Source organism: Rhinatrema bivittatum, chromosome 17, assembly GCF_901001135.1.
Source record: "Rhinatrema bivittatum chromosome 17, aRhiBiv1.1, whole genome shotgun sequence".
NCBI lineage: Eukaryota > Metazoa > Chordata > Amphibia > Gymnophiona > Rhinatrematidae > Rhinatrema > Rhinatrema bivittatum.
In genome coordinates, this window is record NC_042631.1 from 11,222,468 (window position 1) to 11,238,022 (window position 15,555).

At 41.5% G+C, this 15,555-nt stretch overlaps 1 protein-coding gene across 6 annotated transcripts in view; it reads left to right on the forward strand.

The window, feature by feature from the left end:
• NELL1 (neural EGFL like 1) overlaps positions 1 to 15,555 on the forward strand; it is a 387,142-nt gene that overhangs the window by 204,817 nt on the left and 166,770 nt on the right. For all 6 annotated transcript variants that reach the window (XM_029582536.1, XM_029582539.1, XM_029582538.1 and 3 more), the window contains one exon: positions 9,444 to 9,569. In XM_029582536.1, coding sequence (XP_029438396.1) covers positions 9,444 to 9,569 — 126 coding nt within the window. The remainder of the gene's footprint in view (positions 1 to 9,443; positions 9,570 to 15,555) is intronic.

Here is a 15,555-nt window from a genome sequence, read left to right on the forward strand (position 1 = left end):
CTATGGGAAGTGGTGGGAGATTTTTTTTTTTTTCCTGGCCACTTTGAGATGTAAGTGACATGTGTCATTTGTCATTAGCAATGAGCAGAATGCATCTGAAATAAATGGAGTACTCTGGATCTGTTAAGAGGATTGAAAGTAATGCATTGGTTAGATAAGATTGCATAGGCATTATCACTAATTTTATTCTAGCCATCTTATTATCGCTGGCTTGTACTACACGGTGACAACTGCCTAAGTAAAAGGCAGTTTTAGTGCTTCTATTACAGAGAAGCACATCGGTGACCATATTAATGTGCTGATGATTTCCACTGTATTCAGAATCCATTTGTAGGCATGGCTAGCAATTTGCCACATCACTGCTGGATCAGAGTTCTTCAGATCATCAGCTCACTTGCTTCTTTCCTGTAGCTCTTCCTTTGCTGGCTTTAAGCCTTAGGTCTACTTTTTGTTTTTTTGACCAAAGATATTTGACTTCTTGTGCGTTTTATCCTTGCTTGCAACTAACAGTCACTGCTTCTGAGGACTGTAAAACTTATCGGGGTGTGGGTGGGGGGGGGGGGGGAATCTGTCCTTCTGTGATCCCCACTTTGCTGTACATACCGATTAGATTAAGGATACTCGACTCCAGTCCTCCTGGGCTGCAAACAGGCCTGGTTTTCAGGGTGTCCACAATGAATATTTATTGGATATATTTTTTGTTACTCTGAAAAAACTGACCTCTTTGTGGCCCTCGAGGGCCGGAGTTAAGTATCTCCTAATATAGGGGGATATGTCAGCACTGGCACAGGAGTCTGTTCTTTTTGACATTGTTGATTTACAGATATCCACTGTGGTTGGTGTGAACAAAAAGCTTCTTGATGCTTGCCTGCAACTTATTTCAGCTTAGGAATGTCGTACAAACCAGTAAGAGTTGGAAAACCTTATAATTTGTCTTGAATTGTTTGCATAATTTAAAATAATTTTGGCAGTATTTCTGTTTCTGATATGGCACAGATATGCTTTGCATTCCAGTTTAGTCTTGGAGCAGTCTTCGATTATTCTCTAACATTAGTATTCTCCTAACATTTAAGACTAATCGGAGAAAATTCTTTTTCACTCAACGCACAATAAAGCTCTGGAATTTGTTGCCAGAGGACGTGGTTAGTGCAGTTAGTGTAGCTGGGTTCAAAAAAGGTTTGGATAAGTTCTTGGAGGAGAAGTCCATTAACTGCTATTAATCAAGTTTAGTTAGGGAGTAGCCTCTGCTATTAATTGCATCAGTAGCATGGGATCTTCTTGGTGTTTGGGTACTTGCCAAGTTCTTGTGGCTTGGTTTGGCCTCTGTTGGAAACAGGATGCTGGGCTTGATGGACCCTTGGTCTGATCCAGCATGGCATGTTCTTAGCTACTGAGCAAACTGATAACATACCTTATGTATTTTCTTTCTTCTTTTCCCCTACACTCCCATTAGAGAACTCCGATCTTCTGAAATGACTTTTTTTTTTCCTCCCCTCTTCTAGCTTTGGCTACACTTTCCTGTACGATACTTTGTGCCTTCAGTTGTTATGCTCCAAAAATCTGGAACAAGTTACTGCTACCCCCCCCCCCCCCCCCCCCAATGCCTCAAGCCCCCTTGCCTCACTTTCAGGAAAAATGCTAAGGCAAGGCTCCTTGGCTACCTCTTATCTTAGAGTCCCCTCAGCAGAGACATTCAATCTTTCCAACCTACCCGAACTGTCAAGTAAATTATACATGCTGGCCTCTCATTGCTGTCCACTGTAAATCTGATCCATCTTTGATTGTAAATGACCTTCAACCAAAGTACTGTAATTATTAGTTAAAACTTGTTTTGTAATGCACCTTGCTTGAAGGCCACTCATGGAAAAAGGCAGAATATCAAATGCCTATAAATAAATTGTATCCATTTATTCATCTGAAATATAAATATTGTTTATTGACTGGGGTAACTGTCGGAGACAGGATGCTGGCCTAGATGGACCATTGGTCTGATCCCAGCTTGGTGATTCTTATGTTCTTGATTACCTACAACAATTTCTGGCAGAAAGGTATTTGTCAAGCATGATAAAAATAAGAGCATCCTGTGTTAAGAGAATGCAAATCAGAGGCCCTGGAAATTTTGGGAAAAAATAATTAAATCCCCTTTACACAGATTTTTAGGCCACACACTCCACTCATATTTGTTTAATAAATTTTCAGCTTCATCACAATATACATGACCCTTCTTATCCATCTTTGATTATGCCGAGTCACCATCTTGAAATGCATTGCTCAGCACTAGGAATTGAGTGGAGGAAGCTCTGACCATGCTCCCAACACAGGAGCGTCAAAGAAGGTCAAGTAGCCAAAATCAGTTGTCCATAATTCAATCACTGCACTGACTAATTTATATATGCTCCATGAAATTTAAGAGGAGTCATTTAAGATAATATTTGAGTTCAGGGGTAAAACTGTAGGTACACCTTATCTTATCCTTATCTTAACTGTAGGTTCGATCTTATCCTCATATGCGGCAGAGTTATAAATAAGTCAGGTTGCTCATATCTCCAAGCTTGAAAAGACAAAAGGTTTTTCTTGGCAATATCAATCCCAGGTAGCAGCAGCAGGGTTCAAAAGGGTCTTTTCCAAGCATCTGTAAACCATGGAAGAAATTCAGTTTCTGTCCAGAAAATATGCTTGCAGTAAACGGTTTAGAAACAAATGACTTTCTTTTGCATATTTGCCCCTGCTAAGGGCTTGATTCCCTTAAGGCTTTTTTTTAACCCCATTCTGTGTCTGTGGGATAAAAGCCCCGGGTCATACGCGTGTAACCCCCCCGAAAACCTATCCCTGCGTGGGCCGAGCCTATTTTGCATAAGCTCGGCCAAAAATGGGTGGTCCGGGGGTGGGGCGTCGGTCCGGGGGCGGTCCCGAGTCCTCCAGCATAGCGGCTGTGCCGGAGGTTCGCGTGCCTGCAGCTGGCCAGAGGCAGGCGAAACAAGGTGTGTGTGTGTGTGGGGGGGATTTAGATAGGGCTGGGGGGTGGGTTAGATAGGGGAAGGGAGGGAAAGGTGGGGGGGGAGCTAAAAAAACAAAAAAGTTCCCTCCAAGGCCGCTCTGATTTCAAAGCGGCCTGGGAGGGAAGGGGGAAAGCCATCCGGGCTCCCTTGGGCTCGGCGCGCGCAAGGTGCATAAGTGTGCACCCCCTTGCGTGCGCCGACCCCCGGATTTTAAAACATGCGCGCGGCAGTGCCCGCGTGTTATAAAATCGGGCGTACGTTTGTGCGCGCCGGGTAGCGCGCACAAACGTACCCCGCACGCGTGACATTTAAAATCTGGCCCTAAGTGAATTTGGATGTAAGTGAAGTTGCAGTAGCTGTACTGGTCCAGAAGAATGGTGGAACCTACGTAGGTCATGATACCTTTCAAAGGACCAGAAGAAAGGCGTTTTAGCGTATGAGCCTCTGAAGCCACACAGGTCTCTTCTGATGCATGCAGATAGCTGATAATCGATCTCACAATCCGGGTTCTAATTCTTGGCTCCTGATGGGGGGGTGCCGGTCTTCACCGATTGGTTGTAGCTGGGGCATACGAAGATTGTCATGGCTTCCACAATTTGCAACTGATTTTCCATCATTAAAATTCTTAGGTTTACTTGTAAAGCAAATCTAACCAAGCCCCCATTTTAATAAGCATATCCCCAGGAATAAATATGTTGTGCTATGTGAACACCTTGGCTTTATCTTCCTAGTGCAGGAGATGTATATCCCCATAAGACACGGAGTGTTATCACTTAATTATATCGTGGCATTCTGCATAATGAAATTTTATTATCTTGTGCGGTAATCTGTTATTTACCCTGTCACTGCCGCCCTCTTTGTTTGCCAGTATAATTACATCAATGCAAAGTTTTGTCCCAAAAGCTTTGTGCTTGTTGCCTTTGACATGGTGCAGGCAGATGGAGTTTGGTGATATGTGGAGCTTCATTATGCTGTGTCACGTTTCATTCTAAAGACCATAAGTATACCTGTTTAAAAGAAAACAACAACTTCACCAACCTGGGGGAGAAGCATAAATCATGTACTTTTATCACCTCAAAAGACCAGCTGAAGATAAGCTTTAATATTTCAACTGCGACACACAATCTATACACATGAATCACAATTTGAGTTCTATTGCACTGTTTTTCAGAGCTAATGTATTCTACAGAGCTGTTTGCAGACATAGCTCTAACATTTTGTTTATATATAAAAATATATACTTTCCCATGATTGCTTAATTATAAATAAGACAAGTCTGGAAAAGCTAGAATATTTCTTTGGGAAACTGGAATCGTGGGATCCGGCTGTAACCATATGCTATTCCTCATGTGATCCTGAGTTATATTACTTCATGTAGTAATGCCTTAGTACTTCCCTGACATCTATTTAAGCTAAACTTTTTGGACACTCAGAGGGTCCTGTCAAGCACTGTCCAGGCCTGCTTGCACCTATGCATGTGCTTCTACACTGGCAGTCTGTCATCTAGGTTCCTACTTGCCTCTGGTCAAATACCCTGCCTATTAGCTATTCCCTGTTGGTTTCTAAAAGCATTGAGACCCTATAAAACCCAAGGGTCATGCAGTTCTTAGAAATGCATCTGCAGACCAAATAACAGAATATACTGGGATCATGAAACAGTCACAGTACAGACTGAGATAATAAGTTAAAGAGTTTATTAGCAAAAAGCAGGAACAGTGAACAGAAAATTTAACTTGCAAACACTAACAAGTAAAATAAATATTCATTCAGTAAATACTAACTAGATACTTTTACTGTACTTTTCTAATGCTTGGGGTGGTCAGGAAAAGGCTGTCCATAAGAGTCTTGGGACACAGATTAATTCTCTCTGTACTCCCAGCCAAGGCTGGAAAGTTCTAGCAACTTCAGGGCTAGTTATTTCTATTTGTGAGCTGCAACTGAAACACCAATTTATTTATTTATTTATTTATTTATTTTTAATTTTTATATACCGGAATTCCTGTATGCAATACAAATCAATCCGGTTTACAAGTAACGAAAAGGTTGCCCTGGTCTGGGAGGTTAGACTGGGGTTTTTTACATAGAACATTGAACAATAACAATCAACCATTGAACATTATTACAAGGAACAGTGAAAGTAACAATAGTATTTAACAAACAAATATTATTATTATAACATTATTTGTGTTTTGAGCTGAGTGTGTGTGTTCACATTTTACAAGGAACTTTAGTAGCGTATATAGTCTGCAAGTAATCGGTTAAATAATATAATATGAAAAGGATGACTGTTAAATAGCTATTGCGAATAACCAAGTCCGTGTATGAAATTAAGTGTCAATGTGTTAGTGACACCTTGCAATGGTTGGATCTGAAAGACAGGAGGAGGTGCCTAGTTACACTCTGGGAATTGGAACGCTTGCCTGAAGAGCCAGGTTTTTAACCTTTTTTTGAACTCTGGTAGATTGGGTTCGAGTCTTATGTCTGGTAGGAGCGCATTCCATTGATGTGGTCCCGCAGTGGATAGTGCTCTTTTTCTTTTTCCAATCATGCAGCAGAATAGCAAAAAGTACTAGCAATAGCTTTCTGACTAGTAATATCTTTCTCATCAATGGCACTGCAGGATGTCAGTCTTAAAGCTCCTTAAGGATACTGTGAAATGTTTGGTCCAAGTTTCTTTCTGTCGCGTAAGCATCCTAAGCCTCAGTTTGGACTACCGTGTTGTAAAAGTCAAATACCACCTGCAGGCCAGCTGAAAGGAAATTAACTCTCTCTGGGGAAAGAACACATCTCAATCAAAACAAAGAATCACAGTGCATATAAAACCTTATTTTTTTTTTTTTGCCACAACTACCAACTATATTTGAGAACATGTTATTTAATCTAGTACTCAATAGGTGGGTAGAGGAATGTACCGAGCAAAGCCAGCATGTCTGCAGTTTCAGATAGGTACTTTTTGCTAGGCTGTTAGAGGAATGCAGTGCTTAGCCCTTTTTCCAACCAATGAAAGGAGAAATCCTTGCCACCTGCTTACATCGTCCCACATTCTGATTCATCGGTGCTGAGCGAGGTGTGTGTGTGCGAGTGTGGGCGAGTGTGGGTGTGGGCGAGTGTGGGTGTGGGTGAGTGTGTGTGTGAGCGAGGGGTGTGAGCGAGAGGTGTGAGCGAGGGGTGTGTGTGAGTGTGTGAGCGAGGGGTGTGTGAGCGTGTGAGCGAGTGTGTGTGTGAGCGAGAGGTGTGTGTCACAATTAAGAAGAAGGCTGCTCAGTCACTGAAAGGAGAGACTGTGGGATGTTTAAGGCAGGAGCTGAGAAGGTGCAGTAATGGCAGAAGTAAGAAACAGTGGAGGACATGGAGGGAAGACATTACCAGTGGCAGAGAAAAAATGGGCATTGTTTTAGGTGTGGTATGTGAGCTTTCAAGACCAAACAGGTCCTAAGCTTCTCTAGTTCCTATTGTGGGCATTTCCTTTCATGGGAGCTTCTAGGGGGATATACCAAAGTGTTGAGTGATAGTAAGGTATCGTGCTCCAACAGGGTGGGTTAGAGGCGACAACTAAGTCACTGGGAAACGTCTTCATCTCGGGCACTGGAGAGAGGCAGCAAGTTCATGTGCTCTTTAGGGCTTCAGGAGAGGGCTGACTTGCCTTTTCTGTCCAATGAGTCTGTTTACCCTCTCAAGATTTGGAGGGAGCTCCAGGAGGGGCTCAATGACCCCGGTGTCCGGGAAAGTTCCTTTTCCAAGTTTGAAGAGAGAAGGAAAATCATCTGGTGGCTGAGTGCAACCAACCAGGTAATGTCACACCAGTTGTCTGTGGGAGAAGTGGATTTAAAGCTCCATAGGGAGCAAAGGAGAACCATATTCCTGCACTTGTTACTCAAGCAGCCTAAGAAATGGATTTCTGGTGAATTTTCTGTACTGACTGCTTGGGACCGTCTGTCTATCGCTATTTGTGAAGAACTGCTTTTCCTGTTTTCTTTCCTACTGTTGTACTGCTTTACTATTTGTTTTGGAACACAATACTTGATGTGTGGACTTGTTTGTTCCCATGGGTTGTACTGCCTTGTGCTGTTCCCCCACTGGAAGAATTCAAATCCACATCTGCAGCCAATTTTTCCCTACTCTGCAGTACTCCGAGGCGGCTCCCTGCCTTCTACAGGGAAATGTCCTGAAAGGGGGGGTCGCTGGGTCAATACAACTACTGGAACTCGTTATTTTAGGCAGGGAAATGTTGATTTAACTTATTTTGGTTAAACAATTTCCTGTATTTATTCACACTGTTAAATGAAAAGACTACAATACATATATTGGTTGTTTGTAGTCTGGAATTTGTACAAATGTTTTTCAGTATTTTATAACAAAAATATTCAGATATAAATATCTGCAGTTTTCTTGATTTACTAGTGGGTCATATTTTGTGGGTTTCACTTTAATACAAGATATTAATTTTTTGAAATTGCAAACATTCTTGTTTTTTCAGTATAAATTTCTGTGTCAATCAAGGTCAAAAAGATTATTTTTTAACACCTTCACAAAACTGCCGGGGCAACAGCCGAAGCTTCTGTATTCTGCACAAAACATTGTCATTCATTAAAGCCTTTATTCTGCAAAGTTTAGAAGTGTACAGGGAATCATGCACAGCCAAAAACCTCTGTAGAAGGAAGACAATTATCACCCAACCTGGTTGAAATGAGAAAAAAGTGTTGCTGACTTGATATCTTTAGATATTTGACTATTTACAAAGCTCTAGAATTTTGCATAATTGATGCTTTGCCATATGTACAAACAGCAGTAGATGAGTATACACATCTATGACACAGTAATGCAGCCTACTCTGTTCAGCTGAAAAGTATTTGCTTTAGTAAATGCTAGAGGCGCAACATTTGGGACACACACAATACTTTTAAAGGGCAATTTTCTATAAATGCCCACATGGAGCTGAAGTCCCCATATAGAAAATAATTGCAGGCTTCAGCCCTAGTATGCAAAGCAGACTTAAACGTGTAAATCCGCTTTGAAAATTAATGGGCACACTTGTACTCGTGTGCGGAATATGTGCACACATTCAAACCTGCTAGGGAGCAGGAATAAATGCACATGCAAATATTTATGTGCATATACTTTTGAAAATCAAAAGTATATGCATGTAAATTGTCTTCCTATCTCCCAACTCTACTCCAGGAATGCCTCTTTCAAGCATGCATAAAAGTATAGGAGAAAAAAATTCCGTGTGTACTCCCATGGGTAATTTTCAGAAAGCCCATTTAAAATGCATACAATCACGGTTGATGCACGTAAATGCTTTTGAGAATTACCTCCTCAAATTAAGTTGGTGTCCATGTCCCATTCCCATACAACTACCAATGAACTCATTAAATGAAGAATGTTCAGGCTTCCCAAAAGTTGTTCTCCAAATGGGTGACTTCCTGAAACTGAGGGAGATTTTACTGCCAACCCCTGTTGTCCAGGTCTGTGGCTCTTCAAGCAGCCGGGCCCGTGAGCCGATTCCCAACTTTTGTACAAGGTCTGCTTTCTCCACAGGGGAGAGAGATGCAGGTGGGGCCCAGAGGGTGGAGGAGGTGCGCTTGGTTTCCTGTGGGTTTTACACATCTGGGCAGTGTCTGAGACATTCGCTTTCCCACCGTACTGTCCACTTCATCAGGAGTTCAATATAACCTTTATCGGCAAAAACATTGCAAGTATTGAGAGCAAATGCTGAGAGAAATCACACATTTGCTGTGAAAGATTCCCTCTAGAAAAGCACAAAAATATTTCAAAGATGCTGAAAATTGTCTTTATTTTCCCCTAAGCTGCCTGCTCTTGCCTTGTGGTAGAGAACGTTTACACAGTGATGCCTTGACTTGGATGGTGCAAATGGGCAGATGTTCTGATTCTGTAGAGGTGGGGGGGTGGCTTCCACAGCTAGGTTAGTTTCCTTTTCCTTGAAATTGTGTCAATCACTTTGCCCTTCTAAGCAGGGAACTGTGCCCATTTTCCACATCCCCTTGGGCTAACAGTACGTCCGAGTCTGGAGTCAGGTCAAATAATTAATGTCACGCCAAATCAAAGAACTGACATTCATGGTTAGATGTACCCAGTGAAAATGACACAACAACTTTGCACTGGGATAAAGAGCCCTGCCACCTGGTCTATGAAATCTATAAGGTCATATTGAAAGCTGGAAATCTGCTGGGATAACACAAGGGTTTCACACACCCATCCCAACGCATTCTTTAATAAAGAGAATCTGAACAGTACATTTGCTCCATCTGTTGAATTTGTGCTTCCAATTAATAACATGCTCTTTCCACATTTCCCATACAATTTATTTATAGGAAATTTTGTTTTTGGAGTAGCCCATGCACGGTTTAAGAAATGTTATATATTTTTTTTTAACTCTTTGGTTTTCCTCCTAAGTGCATTCATACTGTCTCTGTTTTTTCTCAGACATTGACGAGTGCGCTGCAGAGATGCATTACTGTCATGCCAATACAATTTGTGTTAATCTACCTGGAGCTTACCGCTGTGACTGCATGCCTGGCTATATCCGTGTGGATGATTTCTCATGTACAGGTGAGCATGGAGAAATTATCTTCATACTGCATTATTTTATTTCTCGAACATATCAAAAATACATTTTTGACACTGTATAAAGCAACATGTAAAACATTTGCATAATTCCTGTCTTGGGAAATGTGTGAATTTCAACTCACAGGCAGAGTCTTGATATCTCATGCTTCGTAGCTGGAGGTTATTGTTGGCTTTTCCTTCTGTTTTTGAAACAAAGAACGGTAGTTTACAGATTAATCAAGAGAAAATGCCAGCTCTGAGAACTGATCACTTTCTGTCACTTGACTGGAGTCTGGCTTAATAGGTTCTCTAGCCACCTGGATTCTTCAGAGAACCCTCTAAGACCATGTGCTGTACCTCTGAAAAACAAATTGTACCCAGCGGTGATCCAGTCCATGAATGGACTTTGTTGCTTTTCATTCAGGAGACTGGTGGGGCAGAGTGATATCACAGAAAAGGTCTTAATAGAAGTACAAAAACAGTGTTTCACCTCAGGTTTCAGATTGAATCTGGTCGTTATTTCTCCCAAGTGGCAATAAAGCTAATGAGTTCAGCATGAGAATGATTGGAAACAGTGTGTTGGCAGAACAGTTTAAGGAATTGTATGGCTAGAAAGGACCAATAAGATGAAACCTACCAATTAAGATCACCATTGGGTTATAAACATCTGTTTTTTTTACTGGCAGGAGGTCTTATTCCATCGTGTAATTTATAGTGTAAGATTTCTGAGACATAATATGGCGCATTCAGTAGGCGGTCCTAGTTGCCAGGTGGCTGTCATGCATAGATGGTCTCAAAATGAGCACAAGGTTTGCTGTACGGTGTCTGCTCTCACTCAAGAAATATTTCTCATTACTTCTAGGTTTATGTAGTTTGTAACTATGAACTACCTGAACTTATTCACTACATGGTCCAAATTGTATCTAAATGGAAATCACTGACTTTTTAAATCTATATGATGTATTCTTACGTAGTTGAAAGAAGACCAGAGGTCCATAGTCTGTTTGCCTCATCCCATTAGGTTGAGGTTTTAGGTTCCACTTAATGCATTGTGCACTGGTATAGAAGATTTCTTCGAGATATGGAAGTGGGTTTATTACATGTTACACATGCAGATGCGAATAATGAGATGGATATGTAACCATAAAGTACAGTCTGTACCTTGATTGAGCTCTTGTCTGTTTGGAGCCTTCGAATAAAACAGCATTTAATTGATTTACATGGCTTTGTGAACTTTTGAAACAGCTTGAATTTTATGGTTACACATCCCTCATATTTTTAAGTACAACATATAATGTGAGGTGGGCAGAGTTGTGTCTGTACTGGGTTACTCATTGTGTTTTCCAATTCTTTAGTCATTTTTCATCCAAGAGAACTAGTTGACTAAAGGTAGTCAGGATGAGTACTGATATGTTTTCCATCCCAGTAAATTCTATAGTTTACCATTTAGAGCACTGCTTTTATTAAATATCCAGTGATGGAGAATGTGCACTGGCCTTCAAAATTTGTATTGAGCTGTTAAACATTGAGTGAACAGGACAAATAATTTAACTACAAATTATTGTATTTATTTAAGTTTTCTTTGTTCCACCTAGCTCATCAGTAAGGTCAAAGTAAAATAAAACAATATGTGCATTCTGTGTATGAATAATTGACGTTAATACAGAAGGCAGAAATAAAATATCTAACACCCATCTAGGATTTATGTCACCTGAGTTTGTCTGACTAGGGCATGTCTCAGTGTTGCCAGGACCCTCTCTGCAACACCTTCTGCTCTCAACACTTACTGTTGCTTGTTGCAATTTTCCTAGTTTGAGCTCCGGTGCTCATGGTTTTGTATTTGATCACCATGAGTGGAACCTACCTTGTCATTGGCTCATAAGTGACTGGCATTTGGGTAATGAGCATCTCTTGTTGGTTCGCAAGTTCATAGACATCTGCTTGATTTGCATCTTGTGGTCAGGTCTTTCAGATACATGATTGGATGTAATTGGGCTGCTACCATGCTGTGATTGGGTTCTGATCAGAGGTCATTGTCAGACTTTACTTGGCTAGTTCATTATCAGGTTTTATTGGATGGCAAGGCAGTTTAGTGTCGGACATTATTTGGTCATCATGGCCAATTTTAGGAAAAGTCAATGGTACTTTCCATAGTTCAGCATCTGTGGTTAGTTGTTCCTGTGATGCACTGTCTACCAAAGATCCAGCCTGCAATCACCCCATGCTGCTGACTCTCATTTCTATTTAAAAGCCTGTTTTAATATTTTAACATAACATTCTCAAACAGCTGAATTAAAACTTAATCCTCCTCTATTATTCCTCCCCCTCCCCAGTGGGTTCCTGCTATGGCTTATAGTTTCTGGGCACTGTTTACCAACAAGAAGTGACTGTTCTTAACTAGGAAGAACAGAAAAATACCTAACTTTTATATTTTTAATGTCTATATGAAAAGTGACTAAAATATATAAGGCTGTCCGCTTTTGGCCATTAAGAAAGCCAGCGGGTGGCAGGTTTAAATCCCAAAAACCCTAGTTAAAAAAAAAACAAACCAAAAAACTGTTTTTTCCAAATAACTTTCTTCTGACCTTATGTCCAGAATTGGGTTTGGGATCCCAATGATGCCACCATATGTGAAGGTTCTACACTCTACGGTGCACTCTGCAGGACCACAGCCTGTTTCTCCCTGGAGCAAGATGGCATGCAAGAGGTTGGAGTAGTAAGGGGATGGATATGAGGAACTTCACTGTTAAAGGAGCTCTTCTTCTAACTCAGAATTAACACCACTGGTTTGAAGCCAGAATTCAAATCCTGAGATCCCCCATTTGGAAAAATAGGCTGTGACACTGGATATTTTAAAGCTGAACTCTTAAAATGTGTGATAATTGAACATTATTGCATGACTTTGACCATGATTTTTCTGCAGTCTGTTTTCATATGTTCAGCAGATTAGATTTTTTTCATTTGTGGCACATTTAGTTTTAAAGAGATTGGGGCTTCAAGAGACAATATAATATTCATTTGTAAATATTATTTTACAGCTACGAGGTATGTTAAAGAATCCAAAATGTATGTAGAGAAAAACATTTGCGTTCTTTACAAGGTAGCTTAGTGTGTGTGTGTGTGTATACACCAAAACAAACCCCAATTGTTGGGAGAGGAGCACTAAATGATAAATGTATAAAAAATATTGAAAAATCCTTTATTAATTTCTAACAATTAAAAATACAGACTCAAAATAGTACATACCAAAATTGTTTAACATACGTACATGCATCAGACAAAGCTTAAACAGACAAGAAATAATGAATCATGAGCAAACTAACTGGACAAAAAATTTTCTTTTGACATTCACTGAAAAACACTTAGATCAATAATAGTACCAGCTCTATCCATTAAATACAATGTGTTGGTAAAGACTACGAACCTGGATAAATACAATGTTGCTGTTTGCAGAATGAAAGAGAACATTGTTGCTATTTGAAAAGTGACACAATTGTTTCTTAACTGGCAACAATGTATACAAGTGTGTAGACCAGACAAGACGCACAACTAATTCGACATCCATGCCAAGGTGCTCAATCACTCAATTACCTCAAGTGCACATAGGCACACAATTCACAAAACATATTCCAAATGATAACAGATGTTGCTGTACTGGCAAGCTTCAAAGTATTAGATTACAGCATTCGGTAAAAGCTGCATACATTAGCCCTATCTTGCCCCCCTCAAAAAAAGCACCAAAACAAACTCCAGCGAATGGGAGAGGAGCAGTAATGATACATTTATTAATTACTAACTTAATTAAAAACATCAGAGTCCAAATAGTACATACCAAAATTGTTTAATATATAATGTAAAACTGAAAGACTTCCTCATCAGTCTTGCCATGTTACAGGAAGAATTTATTTTAACAATACTGGAATCTGATAAAACGTGAAAGCCGCATGTTAATTTAGAATGTGATCTATCAGCTCTAATACCCACTCTGATTTAAGAGAGACACAGGGCATCTCAGTTCCCGCCATGCAGTTTGCCAGAATCGTGCTATTGCCGAAAACGTGTTTGTATTTAAAGAGTCACACGTGTGCAAGAGAAAACCTTGCCCTAGCAGCTGCTTCTGCCTAAGGACATTCCGAGTGGTCATCCTCCCGCACTCAGAGTATTTAGGGAGAAGTGGCTCTCTCTTCACACGGGGACCCAGAGTTGGGCGTCTTCTGGCATGTGCTGCTAAACTGAGGTGAAGGGTCAGAGGTACCCAATGGCTGGAGGAAACCAGGGACAGGCTGTGCCAGTTCTGGCTTTTTGCCCCCATTGTCTCTACGGAGAGGCAGTTCCAGTTTTGGCAAGGAGTGACTCAGCCTGTCCATAATGACCTGGAACCATCTGGCCAACCCTATGGATGGAAATATTTCACCATCCTGTGAGGTAAAAAAGTACAATCCCTTATCCTCTAATTTAGTTGAATTTCTGTTGCTTTCACCCCCCCCCCCCCCCTAAAAAAAAATCAGTTTAAAAACAAATTGAGACTCAAGGAGATATTTCAGTTTTCAAGAGACTCAGTCTCCCGTGAAACATTGCAGGTGATGATGTCACGTAGCCTGGGATGTGCTGGAAGGGGATCAGGGGGGGAGGGGGGGTCTTCCAGAATCTCCTTGTTAAATTATTTTGGGGCATTTTCAAACTTGTTTATCTTGGTGCAAAGTCTGTGGTTACTTTTGCCCATGAACTTTGGGGCAGGTTTGGAAGACACGATGGGTACAACGTGTTCGTGCACCCCCTCTTAGTGCAGTGAAAAAATAGTTGCTGAAATATAATGTGCGCAGACGTGAACCCCTCATGCTCTGGGTGCCGTTCTCAGGACTTCTCCCCTCGCTCCCCCCCCCCCCCACAAACCAGCTGAAAGCCCAGAAGACAACGCAACCCTGCAGGTTTGATGGAGGGCGGTTATCAAGACACCCAGATCATATGAATGAATAGCTCATTATTCACGTACATGGCTTTGAAAATTAAGACCCCCTCCCCCCCCCCATGATGAAAATAAAAGTTTCTTATCAAGAAGAACTGGGCGGCGAGAGCTCCTTGACGAGGACTTGCTAGCACATTGCTGGAGAAAGCAGTATAGTGTAGGCGGCATGGTATGATGGATGCCAGGTGTGGGAAACGGGGACATTGGATGAGCAATTGTTTGGGCACAGTGACTCAGAATATGTTGAAATCTGGCAGATTTTGGCGCCTGATGAGAAATAGGAAAGAGGCCACAGAAGCTGAGAACTGCTGCAGTCCCCGTGAAAGATCCTTCTCAGTACTTTCCCCACAAGTCACAGGAAAGGGTGACTCTGTTTGCTCTAGCGCCTCTAAAAGAAGATCAAATTACCTGGAAGCCCCTTTAAAAAAAAAAAAAAGGTGTTGACCTGCAAAAGTGAAAGCAAAAGGGCCGGCAGGACCCTTAGGCAGGACTAGGCGGTCAGTTCGGGCGGCGTCAGTGGGCAAGGTGTACGTGAGGGTGCCATTTTCCAGATGTGAAAGGAGGGGGGGTGACGGCAGTCGCAGAGCACGCGCTAGGTTTGTGCGACATACAGGCCAATACAATACAGCGCGCTCAGCTGAGCGCGCTGTTTAATCCGCTGTTGGACACGGGTTTTGGACACGCGACCATAAGGGGATTAGCGCTTCCAAAACCCATGGCCAACCCCAGGTGAAACCAATAGCACTCATCGCATGTAAACGCAAGTTGATGGAGGCTATTAGCTATTCTCCCCAGATCCCCCCCCCCCCCCCCCCCCAAAAATAGTGCGCCTGACTCACACATTTTTTTACGCTCAGAAATTAGCGCCTGCCCAGAGCAGACGCTAATTTCGGGACAGCCCAAAAACGTGTACAGCAAAGCAGAAAATACTGCTTTTCAGTTCATCCTCTGACTTAATATTGTGATGATATTAAGTTGGAGGAACAAAAAAAAAAAAAGTGCCGGAGGTGATACTAGGAAAAT